The sequence below is a fragment of the Drosophila subpulchrella genome, chromosome 3L, assembly GCF_014743375.2.
Source record: "Drosophila subpulchrella strain 33 F10 #4 breed RU33 chromosome 3L, RU_Dsub_v1.1 Primary Assembly, whole genome shotgun sequence".
NCBI lineage: Eukaryota > Metazoa > Arthropoda > Insecta > Diptera > Drosophilidae > Drosophila > Drosophila subpulchrella.
The window spans coordinates 6,316,812-6,344,452 of record NC_050612.1 but is presented as its reverse complement, the minus strand read 5'-3'; the positions used below and the strand labels follow the sequence as shown (position 1 = coordinate 6,344,452).

General features: G+C 37.8%; 1 protein-coding gene across 1 annotated transcript; it reads right to left on the bottom strand.

Moving 5' to 3' along the window:
• Positions 1-9,069: 9,069 nt before the first annotated feature.
• Positions 9,070-26,021, bottom strand: LOC119554074 (protein I'm not dead yet). Its single transcript, XM_037864817.1, has 9 exons — positions 25,825-26,021; positions 12,821-12,858; positions 12,325-12,451; positions 12,145-12,261; positions 11,927-12,075; positions 11,668-11,856; positions 10,983-11,441; positions 9,986-10,364; positions 9,070-9,921 (listed from the first exon to the last, which is right to left on the bottom strand). The coding sequence occupies exons 1-9, from the start codon at positions 25,846-25,848 to the stop codon at positions 9,631-9,633; spliced, it is 1,773 nt and encodes a 590-aa protein (XP_037720745.1). The 5' UTR covers positions 25,849-26,021; the 3' UTR covers positions 9,070-9,630.
• Between the last annotated feature and the right edge of the window lie 1,620 nt (positions 26,022-27,641).

The following is a 27,641-nucleotide window of genomic DNA, read 5'->3' as shown; positions in this document are numbered from 1 at the left end:
AGGACGTCGGTTATTCGATTGAATTCGAAGCTCTTTTTATCCAACGGCGGCAGATTAATGTAAAGATAAAAAACGGCCGTAAAAACGGGGCCGGTTACAAAAATTATGATCTGAATCATAGTGATATTTCAGAAAAAATTCGACATTAGACAAAAAAGGGCGCGAAGACGAATGAACTGATGCCTAAGTTTTAACAAGATGCTAAACGCCATTGCATACTATGTCGAATTCAGTTGTAATATACAGCAAGAGCCTACTATGGCAATAAATATATTTAGATCACACCAAATTCGGCGACTCTTCAATGGATATCTCGTCGGATGATGGAAAAAAACAATTATATTACCACAACGTAACCAAATGCTTTTAGGCAAAAACCTACTTTTACCTAAACATATAATGGAATAATATAACTTAAGACTACTACAACTACACTACTTAGAAAAAAAATCACAGTAACAGCGGACTCTTCACTCAGAGCGAAATTTCAGTTTGTCGAGCTGAGGCCAACATTTCCTAAATTTGTATTCGACTTTCGTACTGTAAACACAACTTTTCGCAAAAATAAAAAATACATTTTTTGTTTTAACACAATACATAGGAATTTTTCCAACTAATCCTTTTTGACAAAATATATAAAACTCCACTGTTACTCTACGTTTTCTTCCTTTCTTTAAGATGTGTTTCTTTAATGTTACCGACATATATGTTTATAACTATAGTTAAGAAAAAGAAAAGAAAGTCGGGGGCTAAAAGTCTGAGGACGATGGGAACCTTTATAGAATTGATCGGAGAAGCTAATGGCACTTTACCCAAAGATGACGAATTCCTCGAATTTGGAGGAATACGACTGTAAAATAACTGTTGGTACTGTTGATAATATCGATGGTTGGGTCCCGGTAACCGCCATCGATATTTTTTAGAATAGCACAATAGTTTTATGGCATATCACACAGAGGGTGTTTTCGCTTCAGCGACCAAATCCCGCTTCAGCGACTTCTTCAAAAAAACAAGGAAGAACGCTATTGTCGAGTACCTCGACTATCAGATACCCGTTACTCAGCTAAAGGGACCAAAGGGAAATGGAAAGGGAAATGCAAGCAGCAAAGCGAGATTGAAATGCGCCACCTACCGGCGGTAAACAGATTTAAGCGTTATGGGCGTTAGAGTGGGCGTAGCAATTTTTTTTGGATCAATCGATAGGTATTGGCGAGACCAATAAATTTTTTATATAGCATGAAAATTAGGGGCTCCACAGGTTTGGGCGGTTTGTGGCCATTGGAGTGGGCGTGTCATATTCTCGTAACAAACTTGCGCTGCGTACAAGGCTACGGAATCTAAATCTGTGAATTCAATTCTCTATCTTTGATAGTTTCCGAGATATCCACGTTCAAATTTAAGATTGCTTGAAGTTTGTGGGCGGCTTGTGGGCGTTAAAGTGGGCGTGGGTCAATCGATAGGTACTGACGAGAGCAATACATTTCAGTTAAAATTTGTATTATAGCATAATATCTGTAGGAGCCACAGTTTTGGGCGTTAGAGTGGGCGTGGCACTCTGCTGAAACAAACTTGCGCTGCGTAAGAATCTCAGGAATCTGCACACCAAATCTCAATAGCCAAGCTCTTATAGTTTCCGAGATCTCAGCGTTTATCCGGACGGACGGACAGACGGACATGACTAGATCGATTCGGCTAGTCATTTGTCGACCTCCATAAAGTATATATAATCTTGATCAGGATTACTAGCCGAATCGATCTAACCATGTCCGTCTGTTCGTCCATATGATAGCTGTGATCTCAAAAACAATAAAAGCTTTAAAGTTGGGATTAGTCACGTTGATTTTAGAGATTCTTGAAATAAATGGGATTTTGTTACGATTATCAATATACATCTACATGCCAAGAATTTGTTAAGCCGGATATTAAAAAGATATAGGGAATGGTGTGCAATCTGGGGAACAGTTAAGGCAATCGAGTATAGCGCTATTTTTGGTCCTGAAAACCAGTCTCTGAAAAACTCGTATGCATGTGTCCCTTAACATGAATATTTTGTGCTTTTATTTGTATTGGATTAAAAAGATTACTACTAATACAACTCCGATGATGACTACGACTATTTGTATTTCAAGCCGTTCAAAACAGAACAAAAATCGCAGTAACAGCATACCCCTCATTCAAAGCGAAATATCAGTTTGTACTACACTTTCGTACAGTAAACGCATAAGTAATAAGTACATTTTGGTTTTAAAACAATACGTAAGCAGTTTTCAGTTACATTTTTATACAAGTCACAAGTAATTCTTTTTAACGAAGTTGATACATTTCTTTACAATAATTAGATTCACAAATGTCTCATTTTACTCATTTTATAAAATGTTTCTTTAATGTATTGGTAATAAATAGTTAACATAACAAGCACTTGGCAGAATAAGGAAAGAAAGTAGGGGACTACAAGCGATCGGCGATGGCTAATGGCACTTCACCCAAAGATGACGAATCCCTTGTTAAATAGAGCCGCAAAAAAATCGATGGTACTATTGATAATATCGATGGTTGGTCCCCGGAAACCGCCATCGATTTTTTTCAGAATTTAACGATAGTTTTGCAATTCATTTATATCACTTGGGTTTCAAAGAAATAGCCTATTCAGATGGCGGGGTTCCGCCTCAGCGACCAAAATCCGCTTCAGCGATATTTTCTTCCAAAAGAGATACACCTGCTAAAAAGAGACGGGGAAAAGTTGCTAGAACTCGCTGAAGCAGAAAACCGATTCAGTATTTATTCAGAAGATGGTACTGTTGATAATATCGATGGTTGGGTCCCGGTAACCGCCATCGATATTTTTCAGAATATCACGATAGTTTTAAGGCCTATCACACAGAGGGGGTTTTCGCTTTAGCGACTTTTTACTCCATAAGAAATACACGTGTAGGAAAGAGACGGGTATAAGTCGCATTAGCGGAAAATGGGACCGAACACGCAAATCGATTCAGTATTTCAGAGTTTATATTGAGCATATTTACGAGTTGAGGTCTTTTTTGTACTTTGCGTTTCGAGAAGTTTTTGATAAGCAACCTGGTCATGCTGAGACAACTAATAATTAGGTTCTTTTAGTGCCAGACTCCAAAATAAAAGTACACGTAGAGCAGAAAAGTTTTGAAAAATGAGATAACAAAAGAAGTTTAATAACCTTGTTTAAATGTATATATGTATGTCCGGACTTGAAAGTTCATAAAATTGAAGTTCTAGAATTCGGGAGGAAGTCTTTGGCTAAGGAATAAAGTAAACAATAGAATCCAACAGAAAGATGCAAAGCAAATAAGATTTTTAAGAAATTAAGGAAAGGTCAAATTTTCAACACATATACGAAGACTAAAAAAACCTTAATTTAACATTTTTTTTTTTTAATGAAAAAAAATTCGTTGTTATTGTCCATTATATTTCTTGTTTTATTTTCGTCCTGTTGATCTTCCAGGGACTTAAAAAATGAAAAGTTTCATTTTTCATTACTTACCCCTTACATAGTGAACATGACGCTGTGTTTTTAGGTGGTATGCTTCAATATTTTTGGTGCAGAAAGCTGCGCCACATGGGCTAAAGGTTCTGGTGGACTTCCGGTGGTGGTATATTGTTTTTTTATTGTGGTTTATCTAATAAAAGCATACTCCACATTGCAAACCAATTTCAGTGCTATTCAATGCCTATTCCTTTTAGTTGTCCGTGTCGGTGGATTCCTGAAACTCGAGATAGTAAATTGTAAGTATTTAAAAAAAAGATAAATGATTGGATGAGATGTTGGGGCTGCCTTCCTTCTAGGTTTTCTCACAGGTTCTTCCATGTTTTTATTCTTATATTCTTACTCCCTTTTCTCGGCGAGACCACTTCGATCGAGTTGTCTTCGTTACACTCCTGGAACGGTGTGGAGTCCTCCGTGAGACTTGGTGGAGAATGGGGTCCGACCTTCCTTCTAGTTCTTTTGGCCGGTTCTTCATCTGTAATTTTCACCGGAGCCCTCCTCTATCTACCTTTTCTCGGCGAGACCACTTCTATCGAAGTTTGTTTTCGTTACACTTCTGGATCGGTGGAATTTGTGTAGAAGCGGGCCCGGCCTCCTAGTTTTTCTGGCCGGTTCTTCCTCTGCCATTTTTACCGGAGCCCTCTTTCTCACTTTTCTCGGCGAGACCACTCGGACCAACGAGTTCTCCTCGTTACACTCATGCACGAGTGGGATGGACAGAAGTCCCTTCCGCTGCGATATATTGCACCTACGCCTTGGCTTGAACGCTGCGCTCTTTATCGCCGACGGGGAATTTAATTATTTCTCTTTACAAATTCCTTAAAATAAACAATTATTACCTTAAATCATTATTTGATCGTTACTTATCGTTAGTGTGCAAATAGGTCTGGCATTCTTGTCAGCCAAACCGACCACAGATGAACAGCACTACTAATTATTGGCGAGGTGAAAAAGAAAGTCTTGGGCGAGCACTTAGAACGAGAGAGACGAAGAAGAAAGGCGTGAAATATATACGAAGTTAAAGAACGACGCGAGTAATAATCCAAAACGCTGTTAAAATCCCTATTAAATACCTAAAACTATATTCAGAACTACTTATCACTATTCCTTTTAAATAAAACCATAAACATATTATAATAAAATTACAATTAGTGGGACTTTTCATTTAAATCAGAAAAACCAATCCCACATTATTATCATTTTCACTGGAGCCCACCTCTATCTACCTTTTCTCTGCGAGACCACTTCGATAGAGTTGTTTTCGTTACACTGCTGCAGAAAAGCAAACACTTCTTCTTCGCTCATGGCAAGAAAGGGTTTATACATTAAAAAGCACCCGTTGCAAATATCCATAATAAACAAGAACCAAAAGTGGAATTTTTGATTTAAGTATCAAAAACCTACTTGTTTTTTTGCACAGCCCTTAAAATCCTAGAAAATGGTTATTGGTTTTTATAGCAAGACACGCAACTTTAAAATGCAATTACAAGAGAACCATTCATTTCCGCCGATAATCTTCTGCACGTAAATTCCTAAGAAATTGCGGTCCATCGATGGTAATTTTTTCCCGATTTTTGGCCCCTCTTGTAGATTAATACCAAAATTTGAAAAATTCAACTTTTGAATTTTTAAAAATTAGCGATTTTTGAGAATAAGGAACATATGTATCACCAGAATGACTGAATGGCTAAAACATTGGTGGAATCAATGCTAAAAAAAGGAAGAAGGAAAATATAAAAGAAAATTGGGATTCCGAATTGTTAAAGACTGCAAAAAAAAAACAAGGAAGAACGCTATAGTCGAGTACCTCGACTATCAGATACCCGTTACTCAGCTAAAGGGACCAAAGGGAAATGGAGATATGCAAGCAGCAAAGCGAGGCGTTAGACAGACTTAAGCGTTATGGGCGTTAGAGTGGGCGTGGCAACATTTTTTTGGATCAATCGATAGGTATTGACGAGACCAATACATTTTAGTTAAAATTTTTTATCTAGCATGAAAATTGTGGGCGCCACAGGCTTGGGCGGTTTGTGGACGTTAGAGTGGGCGTGGCATATTGTGGCATACGTGGAATAACAAACTTGCGCTGCGTACAAGGCTACGGAATCTAAATCTGAATACAAAGGGGAGTGTGGAGTAAGGATACTTAAGAGGCAAGAATATTTTGTGGCTTTAGCGACTAAGCGGTCCTTTAAAAATGCGAGACGTTTTTAATAAAGACACGTCGAGATCGCTGAAATCGAAGATCCAGTTGAACGCCTTAGCTCTCCATATCTGCCCGGTTAGCGGTAAAAATCATGAAAGGAAATATATGTGTTCACGAATTTTTAGTTTTCTTTTTTTAAACATACATCAAATAATTTAATCTTTGGATTGTATAAATTGGTCATCGCTGTGAAGATGCCGTGAACTAATGTTGTGTGGGATTGGTGTTTCTTCAGGAAGGAGAAACGCGCCAGGTAGCCTTCATAATGCTCCTTTTTCCTTCCATAATGCGGAATAGTAGCTTTCAGATCCCGCCACAAACGCTCGATTTTTTTTACTATTGGCCTTAGAGAAAGGATCGACAAAATTAAGGGAGTGGTTAACCGTCATGTGATGAAACCCTTTGTCATCCAAGCAATTAAGTGCCCTCCAACAATCGGAGACAATGGTGGTCCCGCTGGCGATGTTCTCCTGGATTAGAGGGATGAGTGTCTCCTTGGAGCGGTCTTCGACTGCAGCCAAGAAAAATTGTCCGGACTTACGGTCGATACCTCCAAACACCCATTGGCCCTCTATGACTCGTCCACAGTTATATTTTCTCCTACCAATCTTAGTTTTATCAACTTCAACGGTTGCTCCATTGCCTCCGATAATGCATTTGTTGCTTTTATTTTACCCCAATCTATATAAATTTCACGTAGGAAGCTTGAGTAGTCCGCAACAGTTTGGCTGTCCTTGGGGGCGACTTTATTTCCTTCTCCTCCTTACCTACATATAGAAGTCGGCGCGTTCTCCATCTTAGCCTTAGCTGCCAAGTAGCTGATGGAGGTGGAGATCGAGCGAAGTCCCAAGTTCCTTCCCACTGGGATTCTCTAGTGGATCTCCTCCAGAACTTCAACTATTCTGCGGATTTGCCCCGATGTGGTATTGCTTCCTGTCGGTCAAGTCCAACAACTATGGGCAACAGCTTGTATTTGGCGTCCTTTTTCATCTGCACCATCATCTTTTTATACCCGTTACTCGAAGAGTAAAAGGGTATACTAGATTCGTCGGAAAGTATGTAACAGGAAGAAGGAAGCGTTTCCGACCCCATAAAGTATATATATTCTTGATCAGGATCACTAGCCGAGTAGATCTGGCTATGTCCGTCTGTCCGTATGAACGCTGAGATCGCGGAAACTATAAGAGCTACAATACTGGGATTAGGCATCCAGATTTCTGAGATTCCTGCGCAGAGCAAGTTTGTTTCAGCAAGGTGCCACGCCCACATACCGCACAAAACTGTGGCTCCTACAGTTTTAATTTGCCACACCCACTCTAAATCTGTCTACCGCCCACATAACCATAACCATATAACCATAGGTGGCGCATTTCAATCTCGCTTTGTTGCTTGCATATCTCCATATCCCATTAGCTGAGTAACGGGTATCTGATAGTCAAGGTACTCGACTATAGCGTTCTTCCATGGCAAATACGCGGCTAAAGCTTTTCGTCGGGTCTGTTTTTCAGCGCGGTACTAAGATGAGCTAAGGAAATACCAGAAAAAATACCAGATTTCGCGAATGAATTTTCGATGAACGCCGTTAGCCGCGGCCCAAAGAATAAGAAATTTGATCTTTGGCGGTGTTCGTGCAGAGGCGGTGGGGAATTTAAAAATAAAAAATGGAAGAAAAACACCCAAAACGACTAAAGGGGGTCAGTGCAGATGAAAAAAGACGCCTAATACAAGCTGTTGTCCATTATTGTGGGACTTGACCGACAGGAAGCAATACCACAACGGGGTAAATCCTTAGAATAGTTAAAGCGTTGGAGGAGATCCACTAGAAAATCCCAGTAGGAAGGAACATGGGTCGTCGCTCGATCTCCGACGAGCTCTCCATTGAGGACTCCTCCTTCACCAGCTACTTGGCAGCTGGTGATGGAGCGGAGATAGAGGATGCGCCGGCTTCTATAGGAAGGAGGAAAAAAGGTCGCCCGCGAAGGGACAGCTGGAGGAGCCATTACCAGCCATTATTGGCCAGCTCGGAGCTGGACTACAGATGGCGCGGGAAAGATAGCGAAGCATCCGTGGGATGAGAAGGAAGCCTTAAGCTTATAATTTACATAAATAAAAACATTCGTAGAACATTTTATTTAATTTTATTTTAATTTCCTTGTGCACCAGCAGACTGTTCTTTTTTAAATTTAAATTTAAATTCCAATTGATTTGTTTTGCGTTTGACAACAAGCCCAGCTGCTTGACAGTAAGACCATGCTACATGCATGGCGGGTGAACTTTGAAAACTTCGGTCACACTACAAAGAATAAGATTTTTCGACCAGTGAAACTCTTAGCCGATCTGAGTACTAGGCTTTATTTTCAAATTCCCCACCGCTTTTGCACGATCACCGCCAAAGATTAAATTTCTTATTCTTTGGGCCGCGGCTAACGGCGTTCATCGAAATTCACTCGCTAAATCTGGTATATTTTCTGGTATTTCCTCAACTCATCTGAGTACCGCGCTGAAAAACAGACCCGACGAAAAGCGTTAGCCGCGTATTTGCCTCTCGCTCACTCCTATGGTCAGCTCGCGGTTTTCGTCGATGTGAGTACTAGGCTATAGAGCTGGCATATGTATGTCTCTTGCTCGCACTTGCTGAAAATCGTATAGGTGACTTTTGTACTTTGCGTTTCGGGAATTTTTGAGAAGAAAATTCATTTGGACCGCAATGGCGCCGTTATAAGGTAATTGTAGTTGGTGTAGGGCCATGGAGCCTTCCAACGAGTCGGAACTCATCAACTCATCATATAGTGAAAAGTAATATTGTAATGCTTTTTTTAAGGAAATGACCAACCTTCAGCGTACGTCCTTCTTGGAAAGACCTGGCACCTGTTGTACCACAACCTACATTATTGGTCTAAACAGGTGTTGCTTAAAAAATGTATTTAGGCAAAGAACAGTATGCGAGAAAGGCGTTATAAACATTTAAAACCAAACGGTTGTTACTTGTGAAAATTCTCGTGGCTACACTATTGGCCCACGATTGTCACTATTCAAATTCACTGCGATTGACTAGAGTGAAATATCATACTTGATTAATTTGCTAATAGCAATAATATAATCATTTGGTGCTAAAAACATTCCTAATTCCTAAATTTTCCTTGACTGTACAAATTTGAGCTTTCAACAGGTTTCCAGTTACTTTAAAACTCGACCAGTGAGTGTAAAACTGTATCAGCAAAAATAACATTAAGTGTCATATCTAGCAGGGCGGTAACTATCGATTAATAAGTTCTAACGCGAAAATTAATCGGCTCGCCTTTTAAATTCGCATGCAATCATATTTGAAATTTAATAAACTGTATACTTATTGTCGTTTGAGCTTTTATTATTTGATATTTTTTATAAACTATATAAAACATAAATCATTTGCAAATTTACACAGTATTATTTAAGCTTAGACTAAGGCTATTTGTGTGCTCATTTCGGTTCGCAATCATGTATGGAGTAAGTTGTTGATATTAAATTTTTACAAATTGCAAAACGTGTGTATATTCTCTCAGTCTAGTTATAAAAGTATTGGCAAGCCAGTGCTCCCAAAAAACATAATTTATCCACATTTTTGAAATCTTTATGTGCTAAATGCAACAATTAAGTAACATTAATTTGTATTTAAATATTTAGCTGAGTTTGGGAAACAGGTGCTTGGGTCCTGATCAATAGTATATTGTGATAAATCTTTTCAACACGTTTTGCTAAACAAGAGTTAATGTTTTTGTATCAAAACTTTTCGCAATTCAGAAATGCAAGTACAGTTACATATTTTTTCACATTTTTCGCAGTCGGCAAAGGCACTTTTCTTTTACAATTCCCTAAAGTTTCATCGCTGTGGTGGTCTGTGTGTTACTTTACACTAAAGACTTATTATCTAGTGCGTCTTGTTTCCGAGCGCCTGCGCGGCAATAACCTGCGCCCATTCGGGGAACGTGTTGAGGTTTGGATAGACGACCAGGCCCCAGGTTTGGCAGAATACAAACAGGGTGACGACAGTGATGATGGTCGGGCCAATTCCAGCGATGGCCATGTCCTTTGTCCTAATGTTGGCATAGCCGGCAACTAGAGCGTTGGGCGGAGTGCTCACCGGCAAGTGGAAAGCCATACTGCATGCCAAGCCCGCGGGCAGGATCAGGTACAGTGGGTGAATCTCAATGGCCAGGGACTGAAAGAGATAGGTAATAAAGTGTTAATTAAACCTAATGTTGGATTCTTGTTTTTGGACTCACCATCTCAGCCAGGACGGGAATAATGATGTTGGCAATGGCCACATTGGAGCTGAATGCGGTTAGGAACACGGCCACCAGGATGACCACCAGCAGGAGCACAGCGTTTGGCAGAACCTTCAAACCAATCAAGGCGGTACCAATCATCTTGGCCATGCCGCTCTGCTTGCTGCCTTCGGCCAATGCAAATCCACCGCCCAACAGGAACACCAGACCCCATGGAACCTTGCTCTGGATGAACTTCCAGGTGATCAGCGAGGGGGTGGGACCAGTGGGCACTGGACCACCGCGTTTTGTGCAGTAACGCAGGAAAGCATAATTGGCCGGTAGGATAAAGCACATGATCACGACAAAAATGGTAGGCATTGAGTTGCGGACGTCCCTGGAAAAGTAGAAGACGAAAGACGCAGTTAAAATATTTTTCATTTTATTTAAAAAATTGTATTACTTACTACTACATAAAATAAAAAAAAGTTTGCAAAAACTAATAACGCCAAAATTATAACACATTAGCATTAGAACCAAGGTAGTTGTTTGGGGGTCGGAATGTATATTATTTTTTTAACCTAATGAAATGCAAATCCTGTACTTTAAGTGAAGCACTAAGTACTTCATAAACTTTAAGTAGATTTTAAGCCATTGGGGCCTTATCACACTTGTTTTGTATTTGACTAATTGGATTTTTTTAAAGACATGGCAACCTACACCATATTTAATATATAAGCTGTTGTCGAGCTGTATACCCTTATATCTGTAGGTTGCCCCATGAATTTTTAAAATAAATCCAGTCAGACAAAACTCCAGCGGGTGTCATTAAGCCGTTAGAGTTGTCATTCACAAATGGTTCATAACTAAATATGAATAAGTGGACGATATTTAACGTTTTGTAAGGAAGCAATAAACAACTATTGTGAAGGTAATAAAAAAAAAAAAGGTTTTAACTAGAGGAAAGGAAATTCTAAAACCTATATAAAATAAAAAAATTCTTAAATGCACTTACGTGGGTGCCAACAAATCGGCCCAACCGTTAAAGATGTTCGGCCTGCGGGTGAAGTACATTATAACCATGAAGATGAACAGGATCATCACTTGGATCTCGTGAATGGACATGGGACCCAGATCCTTGTAGCGCTGATCAATCACTTTTTTGGCCACTGCGGCGCCCTCCCTACCCCGCTGGACTTCCTGAGCCTCCTTGCTCTTGGGACGCCACAGGCCCATAAAGTGCCACTGCAGGAACACGTATGTCAGCCCGGTGTACACCAGCATAGATGGCACCGAGTAGAACATGAATGTGGGGAAGTCCATTTTCTCGGTGGACGTCGGGAATTGCCCTTCGTAGATGCCCTTAAAGGTCAGATTGGTGGCGGTTCCAATAATGGTTCCGCAGCCGCCCAACGAGGAGGCGTAGGCAATGCCCAGATAGTAGCAGAGAGTGATCTTGGTGGGATAAGGCGGCCTAAAAAATAAGTATAAATTTGAGTATTTGTACAGACAATCTTAAAAATACATGATACGAAATGATAATATAAATTATAAAAGATAGTATATTCAAGGAAGAGTCAGTTACTAGGATAAAAGGAAAAGTAGTGACTTAGATTAAGACTATTCTTACACCAATAAAGCTACAATATTTAAAAAACCTCACAAAGGTATTTTTACTCCCTATCCAAAAAAATACTTACTCATCTTCGTTGTTCTTCTTGTTGCCTCCGACGATTTGGTATTGAGGTTCGTGGTTGATCTTGCAGACGCCCTGGGCCTGAAGCTCCTCCAGTACAGCCTGGATAATAGGACACATCATGGCAGTACAGGCTGCATTCGAGATCCACATACTCAAGAACATTGTAACCGTAATAAGGCCAAAGTGTAATCTTAAAGGATGAAGAAAGGCAATTAAGTAAGAGTTAAACCGCCCATATTTAACGAGTATGTATCAAATACCTTCGGGGACTGCAGCCCACGATCTGGATTACCCTCAAGGCGAGACGTTTGTGCAGATTACTGTATTCCACAGCCAGAGCGACCATAATGCCGCCCATGAACATTACCAGTGTATCTTTGAAGTACAAACGGCAAGTCATATCGGAGCCCTAGTTTGTGGTAAAAAAAAATGAAATAGTTAAAAAATATAGGAATTTGTTTCTATAATAGAAACTCACCATTATACCCATTACAGGGAACGCGACAATGGGAATCATGGAGGTCACATATAGTGGCAAGGCTTCTGTCACCCAAAAAACGGACATTACCATAAGCAGGTACATGCAACGAAACGCCTGGAAAATAATATTCAAATTATTATAATCTAAGATATACATCTTTGTGAAGTTTAAACTTACGGGGCCCTCGTTCAGAAGCATAACGGGCAGGCATAGCAGGGGCACCAGAAAGACCACCAATCCTTTCCAATGATTGGAGAAGAAGTTGGAAAACTTCACAGGCGGTTGGGATGGTTCTCCAATTTCACTGTGGATAAAATGAGATTCAAAAATTAGTTAGAAATAATTATTAACTGTAATTTTTCTGAATAATTGCAATACAATCGCAAGTCTTTTGGGATAAATATTACTATTCTGTTATTAATTGTGAACTTTAATTTCTTTTATCTTCTTTTTTTCAATTGAATTGAATAATATTCAATATAAATGATTTAATTAGCCATAAATAGTATATGAATACTGAAATCCAATATAATGCAAAAAGATCAAAGAAAAATGCATACCACTTAGCTAAAATTGGTTAAGACATCTAATTTATATTTATAATCTATGTGTTTCATAAATAAAATAAAATTCACTATTATGCCAGCCATCAGTCATGTTTCACAATACTTACATTTCCATTTTGATGTCTAGCGGCGGTGGTGTGTAGATCTGTAAGCAAATAGAGCAGAAAAAATTGATCAATTAAAAGTTCCCAACAACGAAGAACGAGCCCCCTTATAAGAAGCGAACCACTTGTCGCCATGTAGTTCCCGAAGTAAAGTGAACCCCGAACCGAACCCAACCGCCGATTGTCATCGTTTCACGCTTCATTAAAATGCCATCCATCAATATATATGCTACCCCAACGTATCCAATTGAAAATCATTTGAAACGAGCACACCATCGCACCCAAAACAAAATAAATAAATAAAGAAGCATATGGAAATCAGGCGCGTGATATAATTTCTTTTTGCGAAAAAGAAAAAAAGAGCCTACTGTAAAATGGAAGTGAAATAGAATGGAACGGAACGAATACGCCCAAGTTGTGGCAGAAAAATTGTCAACGTCTGGTGCTCGGATGGTGTGGAATATTTTATATACCTAGTAGATGTTTTATAGGCGCATATTCATGACGACAGTTGGCCTGTATTTTATATGACTAGCGTCATACCTTTAGCTCCTAGTTTTCCTGTCGTTAGGTAATCCATGCAAAAGTTTTACAAACAAAAATAAAACACATGTGAGTGGAGTAGCCCTCACGTTCTGGTTTAGGAGGCACGTCCTACTCATTGGTTCCTGTGGTTTCTCTTATCGGCATAAAACTAACAATCAATCAAGCCATTAAGCCCCAGACAAATATAATAACAGAGCCGCACACCCCATTCCATTCTTTTTCACCCTTTTTGACGAAGCCCACACAATGTTGTTTTGTAGATACATCTAAACGAAAGCACCCACTAATTATAGATCGGTGTGGGTCTCTTCCACAACAGCAATGTCAATGTCAATGATATGAGCATAAAATTTGTAAACTTTCCCGGGGTAAGCCTTCAGGGACAGATAGGTAGCCCCATCCAAGAGACGGATCGGTTAGAGTGGATCTGTGGCGTGTCGCACGCAACCTCTAAAGAGGCCATTGACTGACAACACAAAGTGAAATGTCGTCAAGAATTATACTTTATTGCCTGCAAGATATGGTGCCTCACGTGCCATAGATATATCACATAAGTAATGGCCAGTTGAACCCTTCTTAAAGCAAACAGCTTACGGCATAAAACCCGTGTAAACTTTGAAGTATAACTGTCAACAAATATTGATTTATGGAAGTGATACAAAGTTGGTAATTTACATTTTTGGCATATTTATTTACATTCGTTCGTAAGGAACATTCATAATTTTTTAATTTTATAGTAACCTAACTCAATAGGTTGACTATCAACAATAACTATAAAAAAAGATCTTATCTGGTTTTTCCTGGTTTGCAACATTTTATAATATTTATTTAAAGCATTAACGGCTCAGATATGTGAAATAAATAAAATTAATTAGCTTAATTAACAAGTTGCCGCCTTTTGTGAAGCATTTTACTGGGCTTATCTTCGCTTGTTATTTATTTTTTCGCCGATGTTGTTATTTCGTTTGTTGTTATTTTGTTTATATATTGTCTACACTGCTTTTGTTGTTGATGGACTGTTCGTGTGCTTCAGTCAGACGTAATTGGAGACCTGCTTTTGTTTATAGGCGACGAACGAAGGCATTCAATTTCACACTGCGCGGCACGAGATCGAGAGGTATCGGAATAGACAACCCGCCCCTAACATCTATATGGCCCATCATCAAAGTCTATTAGTGCTGTTTTATTCTCCATTGTTCCGATTGTTAGTTATTAGTTCTTTGGGATTAACTAAGTCCGTTTTGTATCATTCGAAATTTGTAAAGTTTGTATCTGCCTTGAGAAATATACAAAAAAAATTGAGTGACAGTGCTAATAGGAATATTTTCAGTAAGCTAGCAAGTCAAAAGCCAGTCATTAATTGAAATATATTTCCACACGGCAATTAACAGAATTTTTATTTAAATTCTATCACGAGCATTGTCGGGTTCTCAGAACTCTGAATAGAGAAACCTCTCCGACGGCTCCACGCCCCCTTTTATAGGACTCTATAACCTACAGAACCTGTTGGTCTGCCCTGATAGCGGGACCGAGATGAAAAATCGCTAGAGAAAGAGGCAGAAACTGATAAAGTGGAACCAATATTGAAGCACATTCCTATATACATATCTATCTATGAGCCTACACATATAGTGCTTACAATGAGCAAACAATCTGATTGAGAATTGCCCATCTACGTCAGCGGGTGCCCTGAATATCAATCAAAAATTGAGTATATATACACGCGTGTTCTTAGGTATATAAATACTATAAATTATTACATCTTTATACGGCAATCTATATATATGTATGCCCGCCATTTCGGAGTGGAATTTTTCAGCTCGTTCTGAAGTGATTGACGGGAGTGACAATGATATACAGATACGATGAGCAATGAAAAGTTTGAGTAGGCTTCAGAACTATTATGTACAACATTTTTAATAGAGATAAACGCCATCGTAACAGCGGGCAAATAGGACATATGCTAAACAGAATAAATATATTGAGATCACAGGGAATCACAAATCTACCAGCAGAATTACGTATAAAGCACACCACCTCAATTCAGAACAAGTTCTAAATTCTAAATATAGTTTATGCCTGATTGAATCCAGAATGGGTATCATCTGTCGATCTAATTGAAACTCAATAAACCGCAATTATATAAGCACAACTTCTGACAGCTTACAACAATAATAAGGGGAATCAACTAATAATAGTTGGGCACTTCCCACACGGAACCCCAAAAGATCTCGCCTATTTTCACTTGATGGGGAAAAGAATTCTCTTAAGATAATTGAACCGCCTGACAGGCCAGACAATCAAAACTAAAATCGAGTGGCATTGCCATGGGACCACCATCGTCGGACCAAAGAAATATTTGCCGGCGATTGTCATTGTTGTTTCGCGGTAAATAAATTAATGGCCCGTTTACAAACCATTTTCCAAATGCCTTTTGTTTGGCGCTCGGGGCGCACTCGACAGATTCAAAGATAGAAAACTGCACTGTGACAGAGAACAGATATAGTAGATGTTTTTGTCTCTGGGCGCTTTCGATAAGTGGAGTAAAGTGTTTACAAGTTAATTGAAATAATGGGTCATGGAGAGAGGCATATTCCGAGTGGACAAGTGTACCCAGCTGGGGGAGAGACGTTATTTATTAACCCTCAAATGCTCACGTATTTGCGTAAATTAGCGTATCAATAAACAGGCTATATGTAGGAGCCTTATATATCCAATACCCACAAGCACAGTTTTTGCTTGAGTGCACTTCAAAAATGCTTTAATGCGGAAGTTAAGTGGCGAATTTATGTTACGAAATTACCATTTTCGGATGAGTAACAGGTTGCATTTCCAGTTAAAAGCGAACAAGAGGTTAATAAGATCAATCACCCGCAAAAAAATTAATGATGGAATTGTTCTTAAATTATTTCGCCGATATCCCAGTCGAGCAATTATATTAATTAGCAATTATTCAGGCAATTAGGGGTATAATCGATTTAACAAGCCAAATTAAAAAGAAAAATGTTTGTATAAGCAAATGAAAGCAAAATCAGGAAACTACTACAACAACAGAAAACATATTTTGTTTATCTAAAATGTGACTAATTTACCCAGACCACTTTGCAAATTATTCATGCAGTGGCCGCAAATATTCAAATAATTTCCGTCTGCTGCTCCTTCGTTAGTCAAAACATTCGCATTAATTTTTCATTTTTACAGTTTTGCCATACATTTGCCTGAAGATAACAAAAAACCAGTCCAGTAAAAAAAGAAATCCAGTTCACTACTACTCAGTCGCCATAAAGATATAAACAAAGCTATGAAGAAAACAAAGTGAATTGTACTAGAAGATATTGGGGTATTAAATTCGAACTATAGTGCTGTGAAATGGGGCTTCTGGTCTTAACTTACTGATCTTAATAGAAAAATATTTTTCTGAATGCGCATTAGTTCGTTTGGCTTGTTCATTACGCAATTCCAGAATTATTAATAGAAAAACTAAAACCCATGCCAAACCAATGATAAGGCATTTCAGTTTCTAGTTCAAGTGCTTGCTACTCGCCACTGGGGAATACATATATAGTAATAGATGGGTACTTTAGACTCTAATCAGAGGAGTGTCGCTAAGCAAGTCGATTAAGTTGATTCAAAGTACAAATACAAAGCTAAAATTAAACCTTTTTTAGTTGAAATATCTTCAAATGTGGGTTACCAAAGATTGTTAGCACTTGCTAGGGCTGGTTAAATCCAGGTTGATGCAGGACTGTACTCATGCTTTTGCTGAAGACAGCCCGATGTTTACCCATTAAAATTATTCAAGGGAACAGACAAATCACCTTACGACATTCGCATACATTTGGTATGGAAATTGCAGTCTTTTATTCCACTTTTTCTTTTAGTTCATTCACACATGAATGCCACATGGCAACAAGTAATCGTGTTCTCGAATTTCGGATGAGGTTAAACGGCGGGGTTATCGCTAGAGAACTTCAGAAGTGGTCAGAGAAATATGTTGACAAATGCCTTGTTAATTGTATGCACATTTCATGTTATTTTTATCGCATTTTCAGAATCAATTTGTGGTCGGCTTCAAAGCAAGCGGAAACTGTCAAATCATTTTGTAATTATCAATAGGAAAGGGCAGTCGGACGGATCTTGACTCACTAGCACTGTTCTCGAGTTTAATGCACTGTAGCACAACATAATTGAAATTCAGTAAATGAATCTCTGGAAATTCATTCAACTTTTTTACCTTCAAGCCATTTTACTTCCCCAACAAATGTTCAGCATATCAATTGTAAACAACCCTGGTCATTTTCTGATTTTCTATTCTATTAACTAACACGGATTCACAGTAAGTAAACCAAATATGGATTGACAAGTCGACCGAGCTGTTATTAAAATAATTGTTTTAACAATTAGTATGTCAGCGCACGGCTCTAGAACTTTGAACTTGACATTGACATTGTCAACAAAAGTGAAACCAAAACAAAAGGTAGAGAAATTAGCATACTTAACTGTCTATTAGTTTTTGAAGCAGAGACATGGGAAGTATTAGCTAACGGGGAATATCATTCATTCAGTTCTTTAAGAGGTACAAACAAAGAGATACATCTGGCATTCCAAGAAACAGATGTGAAGTGTAAATAACTAACAGAAATGAAGAGAAATCCAAAACGACTTTTAGTAAATATTTGACAAATAACACGTCACAATTATTAAAGGTTTCACAGCCGAGATAAGGCGTCAAACAATTAAAATCAATGAGTTATTAATTTATCACGTTATGCTAATAAAATAACTAGACTCCTTAATTGTTAATAACAAAATCAAACTAATTTTTCCCTTTTGTTCAATGACCACATATAACACCTCTTTACTGATATCGTTTTATCTTCATATAAGAACCCCATCCACCCTCCACTTCTACGGTACATTGTAGTATTAGTTGGCTATTTGATTACGCTGCTTATTAGGTGTGAATTAATATAGATGGATAGAAAAATCACAGTGTGGTGTGAACTTCGCCTTAGTTGACGTTTATATCCCATTTATAGAATGATTAGATAATAACAATAAATATTTGTAGCTGGAAAACAAAAGGAGTGCTTAAGAAATTTTATTAAGCTTACAAAGGTTTCAGTAAATGTGTTATTGGCTTTACATGTGTTTTGCTTAGTATTTTATACTCAAAAATAATAACAAATAATACGCCTATTTATAACGACTGTGTTGGGAAGTGCTGCATGTAAAAAATGCAATGATTTGTTCATGTTCACCTTATGACTGAATTCTATAAACGTGCCTAACTGGTTTCTAACTTTACGACTTATTTACTATACTTTTATTAGTTGTTTTTACACCCAAATTGTTGGTTGATTTTCACTTCCTTATCAAGTGTTCTAGGCAGATAAGAAAGCCTTGATTTTTATAATTTTCAATATTAAAAAGACTTGAGAGATATAAAAATTAATTATTATGTAATGACAGCTGCTATGATTGGGTAGACAATTGATATAAAGCCCACAGTTGTTGGAATTTCACAGAGAACAGCTGCCATGGCTTTGAATTTTCATCATTCATTAAATTCAATGGTTTAGCGATGAATTCAAATAAAAACGGAACATTTTTAAAAAGTAAATAAATCGAATTACGTAACGCTGTTATTGGACATGCTGTTATGTTTATAGTGTCACCTGATAAGTTTAAATTTGAATGCTAGCCAGACCAAATGTCCAAAATTTAATTGATTAGTGGGATGCGCGTAACTTTGTTGATAAGAAATGATCTGATCGCAAACCGTGATACATTATACAACAGCATGATCACTACAGAAACATATGAAATACAGCCAAAAATAAAAAACCCGAAATATGTGATTGTTAATGAACTGCAATTAAAAACTCGTATTCAGTGAGTGTATTTAAACGATTGGGCTGTCTGGTGATGTTCTGAAATTGAGTTATATAGTAATAAATACATTTTGTGTGCCAAAAGTTACGTATTTTTATAGGCAATCTTGTAAGATTCCCTTGTATTCTTAGATAAATGAGACTGTTATAAAATAATTTTTATTAAATTGAGCCACAATGCATTCCTTTCAGTCTGCAAAGGCTCTTGAAAACAATTACTTTTATTAAGAGAATATGGAATATTACTCTCTCGAAAGTGTGAAGAGAAAATACGGCGAATTCGTCCACACAACAGTAAAAATTTGCACGTTTTAAGGCAAATAAACACAAAAAGAATTGTAAACAAAAATTTGGAAAACTTCTAATAGAAAAAGCCTAGTCAGATCTACGAAAATAGAACAGGAAACGCGTCAATGCGCCTAGATCGGCCCTATATATTGCAAAAACTTGGCGGAACTTTCATTAGTGAAAACATCTGTCACTTGAATGATTCCAATACTAAATATATTTATGGTATTGGAAAATTTTTATTTTTCCAAAAGCCTTTTTTCAGATTCTTTCAAGTAAAAGCATTTTTCTATGGTTTGTGTTACGAAGACCTTTAGAAAAGGAATAAATTAAAGAAAATTGAAATACGGACTTGAAATACCCATCGAAGTGTAAGTTATGGAAGTGGAACTGTACAAGTCGACACTCTGCTTCTTCCTCAGGTGCATTTGGATAGGGGAAGAGGACCGATTGGAACGATATAAAGGCGAGCAAGAATTCCGTTGGAACAAAGGAACCGATGTTGACGCGGAGCGGAGAAGTAAATATTGGGAAGAAATGCATTTCTAGAGAGACCACCTTTGAGGGCTGTGCTGGCGTTGTTGATATTATAAGTGGCCTCCCACTCCCAAGAGATTCTTGTTCACGGTTCTTTGTGCCTAGACCTTCACACTGGCACTCGGTCAACGGTTCCTCGGGGGGTTTTCTTTTCGTTTGGTCGAGAAAATGCAAACGTCACGAGTTCGAGTTCACTTCCTAACCAAAATTTTAAAATAAACACAAAAAGCAACGCGGTATTTTTATCGCTTAGAGAAAGAGAGAGGACGACGCACATGGCGAGTGTTCTGAAGTGTCCGTTTTGAAATGGGCTCCACAGGAATTATGGTTTGGTTCGGTTCCAAGTTATTAAAAAATACTCTATTTACTTTTCGAAACTGGCGTATGTCCGTGTACTGGGTGTATGTACTTGGTTTAGTCCTTATCGGGACTCGGATCTCGAGAGCAGCAGGAGAGCAAACACGCCCGGTTCGGTTCGTCCGATTCGGAAACGGTGAAATGCGCGAATGAATTTACTTGGCGATAGCTCTGCCGCTTCAACCGCCCGCTGTCTACGTGTTGGTGAGCCGCGATGTAGGTGTAGGGTCTTTCGCACCAGTGTGTGTGGGAGCGCGCGAGAGCGTGAGCAGAGAAGAAGAGACTCGGACGTTTTTGGGCGGCTAGTGATGACAGAGTGAGTCTAACGGTCATCATAAGATAGGCTTTAATACACTCAGAGAAAAATATGCAATACATTCATGCGGAACTCGCTGGCTTCGCAGCAGTGAGACAGGTTTGAAACCATTTCGATTCCAAAACGCACCCCATATCATCCTGGTTTTATTACGTGTTAAAACAAGAAATCTTATTTATTTATATACCCTTGCAGAAGGTATTATAATTTTTGGGATGAATTTTGTAACACATTGAATGTCACGTTTCCGACCCTATAAAATATATGTATATATATATATGTATTCTAGATCTGCATCAATAGAATAGTGGATTGAGGCCATTTCCGTTTGCCCGTCTGTTTTAATATCGTTTGTAAGCTTAGTTTAAAAGCTAGCGATTTGAAACTTGCAAAAACTTACATAGGAACGATTGGTTAAAATATGTATGACAATGTTCCCCGTTTATGAAAAAAATGTGATCTGCTTAGAAGCTAGCGACATGATCCGGAACCAAATCTGGCTGATCGGGCGACTATACCATAAGCTACCAAGGGATCCTTAGGGTTATATAAGTACAAAATTGACTTTTTTCAAGATATATGCATAATTTACTTTGGTAAATTTATAACATAATCTATTAATCTAATTTCGGCTACATTTTAATTTATAAAATCGGTGTTATAACTTCGCCTAACTTGTTTTAGCTTGTTTGTAACTTGTTTTAGACCTCTTCAGATATCAAAGATTGCGAATTTCCCAGTAATCAATTCTTTTCATTTTGTCATATCTAACATCCCTGTACAGGTCCCCGCCAGGTACTACTCACGAGTCCACTCCTAACCAAAGAATGCAGACACGCGAAGAAGATCTCAAAACAAAAACTGCAATAGACAAGAAGCAACAGGAATAACCAAAAGGGAACTTGAATAAATAGAAATACCATAAGAAGACACACAAACAGAGCGAAGAGAGTGGAGAGATAATAGTCGTGGGAGGGGGAGGAGGAGGAGGACAAGCACGTTGCCATGTGCAACCCAAGAAAAACAAATGCGAGCAAGTTACCAGAAAGAAAAACAAAAACAGAAACAGAAACAACGAGCATTAGACCGTTCGAACGGGAACTGCTGTAAAATCGGGACCAGACTGAACAACCTGCCTTGCAGCGCGCTAATTAGCCTGGCGACACCTGAAGATAATAACGGTGCACACCTGTTGTGGGCCAGGAAGTATCCAGAAATTTAAAATCATCTAAAATTAAAAGAGCATTAACCAACAAGTGTTAATGAAAAAAGCATTCGAATATGTATGTATTTTAATCATGCAGTACCATAGGAAACTCAAGCAAACTCATTCATAATGAATTCCTACTTTTATATTCCAGTATTAACATGGAAAATAAAATAATCCGTTTTTATATTTTTAAAATACATTACATATACCTAGTCATTATTCTTAGGAATGTTTCTGCAAATAAAACTGTAATGCTATAATTATAAACTGTTTCAATTTTGTATGGCGCAAGTCCAGTCACAATATTATTATGTTTAATTTAAAGTATACCCCAATATCTGGGATACTTCTATACAAATCATTGCTTATTTACGGCCTATGTAATCTGGTTGATTGAAGTGCAACTTTCTCGTTGGGGAGGGACATCCACTCACTGGGTGAAAGTCGGCAACAGGTCCAGAATCCACTGGAAAGACTCAACAAGTCAACTCAATACCAACGTGGAACTCGTTTGCCCGTTAAAACTTTAGTTCGCTTACATCAAGTACAAAAGATATGAATGTGACAAGTGGTTGCCAACTGTCATCGATTGCCAAATGGACTTGAGGCTTTCCCTGTGTTCATGCCGTGTGTAAATGTTCTATCATCTGCATTTGGCATGCTCCACCTTTTGGGTTTTCCTACAAACTGATAAAAAACAGTTGTGACCGGTTAGATAGTGGGGCACACTTGTTAAGTAAGATACTTAAAGATTCCTGAATCACTGTAGGTGGTAAAATTTTTTTCTATTTTTAGGACCCTAACTTTAATTTGAATAGGTGTTGCCAAGACGTTCCTTTATAATGTGATATACTGAAAGAACTGAAGAGCGTTCCTGAAATATCAGTGTAGAAACAGCTGGTGTAGCAATTTAAAATCCCTATAATAGTTCTATAAAAGTATGACGTATATATTCTTCTAGGATGTAATTGTAAACATTTTTTTTAGGTTTATATTCATATCGTATGTATAAAATGTATAAGTAAGTTAGTAATTTAAATAGAACTCTGTTAACCCTGATTAACCGAAGCGGATCTTAAAACAAGACTTACAATAATACGTTGGATACCTTTCTTTACTGCCTCCAGTGTAAAACGAATAAAACCACTCTTCGTAAAAATCAATAAGCGAACACATTTTAAAGTCGAATAGAAAATGACCATAAATTTTTGATTGGATCGACCCGATTGAGAGCAAGGACGACTCACTTGGGAAACATACATATGTACAATGTACAGCATTAAGCATTCAGAGAATCAATAGCAAAACGTTAACTTTAAAGAACCTGCAAGATTTCCTACTTATTGAATTTCGCCAAGAGGGAGATAATTGTGTCAAAGCCAAGCGCCAAAGATGACAACAGATCATTTATGTAGATTTTGCTGCATAAGCAAGAAAATGCCCATATACAACACATATGAATCATAAATGATATATGTGTGGGGAGTTTTTTTTAGCAAAGGCCTCAAGTGAGATCATTTTATTGCATTGAGTAAAATGAAATGTAATTAAATTGAACCCAGACGGAAGGCGATATTGGCATGCAACGAATTAATTTATCGTTGCGAAGTTGAGTAAAAAAGGCGTATGTATTTCTTGTTAGGAATAATAACCTACCTACTAAAACTTGTGCTGATAAATTCTTTTGAAACTACTAAAAATTTATTGCAAATTAGTTTAGTTTCCCTTTATACAAAACGTTTAATACTCTTAGCCACATAATATGAAAACAGTTGTTCATTATTTTTATTTGCTGGCAATTAACTTACAAAGGGCTAAGTTGATTACCTGCTTTGCCATTAAAATTCCCTACCATTTGCTTGCTATAATTAAAGAACATCGTAATATATTCAGGAATTAAAGCTGTTTCCAATCCAGTTTCTTTTTTTTTTTAAGGCTGGAAACACTTCTCCATATTGGGTCATTTGCTTGGCCATTTAAACATGAAACGTGCAAGTTTAAGTTGAAGTTTAAACAGATCTCTAGACGGGCTCTCACTTAGAAAACCCCCTGCGCTCAAAGCGAAACCAGTTTAACTTCGGTCAATAAATTTTGCATCAAGATTTTTGCAACTTGTTTTTGTTGCCAAAACAAAACAAAACAAAGCGAAAATCAAGGCTCAGATTGCGTTGACCCACATTTAATCACTTTGTAGCATAATCAAATAAATGAAGACGAATAAAATTCATATTTATTTGTCACATTAATTATCGCCACGAATTTATTCCAATGCAAAGTTCAGCCAAATTCTTGCGGGCGTTGAACGCATATATTATTTTAGGATATATCGAAATAAACTTTTCAGAACTACGTCCGCTGTTGTTTTTTCTTTTGCGTCATTCCATGTCACGTTTGGAGGCGGGCCCACAAAAAAGTCTTTTTTCAAGGTAGCATGGATATATGGATATATATTTGGATATAAGCCAAATTGTGGGTAAACAAATGCTACAGAACGAAAGTGTTTGAAGTTTCTAAAAATACCTACAATGTACTGAAATTTAATGCAGACATTTGTCTTGTTTTGGATTTTGAACTCCTAATATATAGTAATCAGTGGATCTTTGGACCCGCTAAGTAGAAGAAATATGCTGACATGTAGTACACATTTTTTTCTCCCACATATAATATATTTATCGGTATTATCTATTCCATGTTCATTCATTACCGAAAAGGGGTTCATTAATTTGATTTACGCTAGATCAATAAAACTTTGTTTACATACGATATCAGATACGAGATAGAGTAAATGAAAGCGCAATCAAGTTAGTTAGCTAAGAGGAAGGTCACAAAATATATTATAATAACTATCCAAAACGTCTTTACAGTCTTTACAGACTTAAGTTCTTGGTGCATCAAATGTATATTAGAAAAAAATCCCCGGTCTCAACACTTCAACCTGCTTCTGTCTAAATATTTAACTGAAATTTCCAGGTTCCATAAAGTCTGTTTACAATCCTCGCGCTTCTGGAAATCCCAGACTTAACGTTATCGCACGTGTTTAAATTTGCTCTTCAATAAAAAGGTTTTTGGGCGGGTTCGCAATAAAAGTTAAGCTTTTTAAGCCTTTCCATTAATTGCCTTGAGAAACCTGGGGTACGGTAATTATTTTGCTGAATCTGAATAATTTCGTACATAATGTTATCTTTCGGTGTCGTCATTTCATTTTTCGGTCAGGTGGTTGCCCAGAAACTAGAGAGGTAATGCCAGGAAAAAGGGAGGACGTCATTCCCAAAGATTTTGCACAAAAATGCGCTTCTTCGGTTAGATAACAGAAAAGGGGAATAGAGATATCAAACCAGTACAATAATGAAAACTGGTCATGGGTTGTTAAGTGGGTGTGTAAACAGTATGACGACACTTGATAGATTAAGCACTCAACCGGGCTGCTGAACAAGAGAGCAAAATGATTGGAAGTACATATATGTAGGAAATATCTTGGGAGTGGAAATATTTTTAAATTTACAAACCAGAAGTGACTAATTTTAAAAAACATTTTGAAAACTGATCGCATAAGCATTTTAAAATCTATAAAAAAGGTGTATCACTTGATTAGCATTTTGTTTACATAACACTCTGTTACCTAACTCAAGTGGCACGCGCAAATTGAAGTCAAACCGGGTTTCTATCGGATCTCAATAGTACGTTACGAAAGGGCATTAAAAGTCCTAGGGGCTTGCAGGGCATTACACCAGGTTCAAGGTCAACGAAGAACAGTTAACCGAAAATGTGAAAATCTTGCCACGTTCGCAAAGTTCCAGCAGGGAATTCTAATCACCTCCCTAATCACGGGTAATTAGCATGATCAAGAAATCAAACTTACCATTTTCGTAGTTTCGGTGGCCATGGTTGATCTATATTATATAGACTGGGTATATCTGAAGAGTTGGTCACGCTGTTTCTTTTTTAGCACACCCGCAGAGCGATTATTTCATAGTTTCCACCACCGCGACGAAAAACATATACTTATTGGTTGGCTAGACAACTTTTTATGAATATGTTGCTTAGCGTTCGACGAATAATTTGCGAATGCTAGCTACCAAAACCAAACGATTTTCTTTCGCGTTCTCCTCGCGCTCTCTACTAAGCCCTGGACAAAAGAAAATATCTGATAAGTTGTCTGTGGGCCGAGCGAGAGAGATAGAGCGCCGCGCCGACGAGCGGGCAAATACTAGCGGTTACTCATCGAGAGAGAATGGAGTGCATACAGTGGGCTCTCGATTTGTCACTCGAATGCCAGTTGAAGAAATTTGGTCCAATTTGTTGGAATAAGTTGAGTGGTTATGCTTTTTTTACTCCGGAAGATTTGGGTTCTGATAGACAGTCCATACTTTTAGATACCTTTCTTGGATCTTCATAAATGTTTTTCATTTTATTTCGATCTATGGTACGTTTTCAGTAGCATTACTTTTACTCCAATATGTATGTTAAATTTAAGGGAAATGGTGTGTTTATTATAATTTGTTCATTGCTAGAACCTTTGTACGATCCAAACCAGTGTCTTACAGTCTTACAGTGATCTTCTCACTTCTCACTTCTTACTTTTGTAAAGCTTTTAGAACAATGTTTTTTAGTAATAAAGCCTTAGAGTCAGAATAGTCTTTAGTATTTTACAAATGTATTTCAATTTTACACAAGAATTCGGTGTAAGAATAGACTTTGTGGAACCAAACTTTGAAGCACAAGGGTGGTTTACCTATAGTTACAATAATTGATCACACAAGATTTGTTGAATGCAAAATTTTAAGATATAACGTGGTCATCTTGTATTTTCTTTAAAGATCTTGATCTGTTCAAAACTTGAGGTAGAAAAATGTGTCAAGCCGAAGGTTCACTGTACATTCGGTGGGAATGTGGTCATTCGTGTTGTTGGGGTTGCCTGCAACTAGTCATGACCTTACCTCTTACAACTCTCCCATTGACCTTAAACCACTGGTATGGCGTGCAGTAAAATAGTTTTCACCATTTCCCCTTGCTGATGAAAGTCCATTCATGGAAAACGAAATGTGACGTCACCTGCGGCGTTAGTTGTTCGCGGGGGGAACGACATTAAGATTGTTTTGTTTTACGATTTGTTTGCACTTGCTGCGGCCAGATGATGAAAATCTGGGGGGAGAATAATCTGGAAAAACACTTTATCTCATGTTTTGGACTTGGGTATAATATAATCTAAGGGTAAACACCTTTTGTGAAATGATTTTCGCAGAACTTCTGGTTTCCTAAGCTTTATGATTTTTTACCGAAAATAAATTAATTTGTAGGCCTGGTAAACGACACCGACTTCCCCTCAGATGGAGAAGGAGAAATAATAGTAGGTACTATCAATAGAAATTTCGCAAGATGGTCTTTATACTATCACTCTGTAGACGAAACCTGGAAGGATCTTAAATCCCCAGTCCATCTTGCCGCTTGCTAACACAATGTAAGTACAAGTTCTAGGATTTATTGGTAATAGAATATCATGAACAAAATTTTGAGGATACTTCTATTTGGTGGCGGAAATTTTTTTAATTATCAAATAAATGTAATGATGTTGTATGGAAACTATGTTAATTTGCCCACCCCCGAATCAAATAAATTTACATTTACGTATTTCTATGTGAACATTTCCCAGCTTGATATTTGCTAGGAAGATTCATT

Bases quoted from the DNA above. Each gene is read 5' to 3' on its own strand.
- LOC119554074 (XM_037864817.1), bottom strand. From the start codon at position 25,848: ATGGCCACCGAAACTACGAAAATG. The intron at 11,442-11,667 runs GTAAGTATTTTT...CTTATTTTTTAG, and splicing joins AAGAAGAACAACGAAGATGA to GCCGCCTTATCCCACCAAGA. The intron at 9,922-9,985 runs GTGAGTCCAAAA...TATCTCTTTCAG, and splicing joins TTCCCGTCCTGGCTGAGATG to TCCCTGGCCATTGAGATTCA.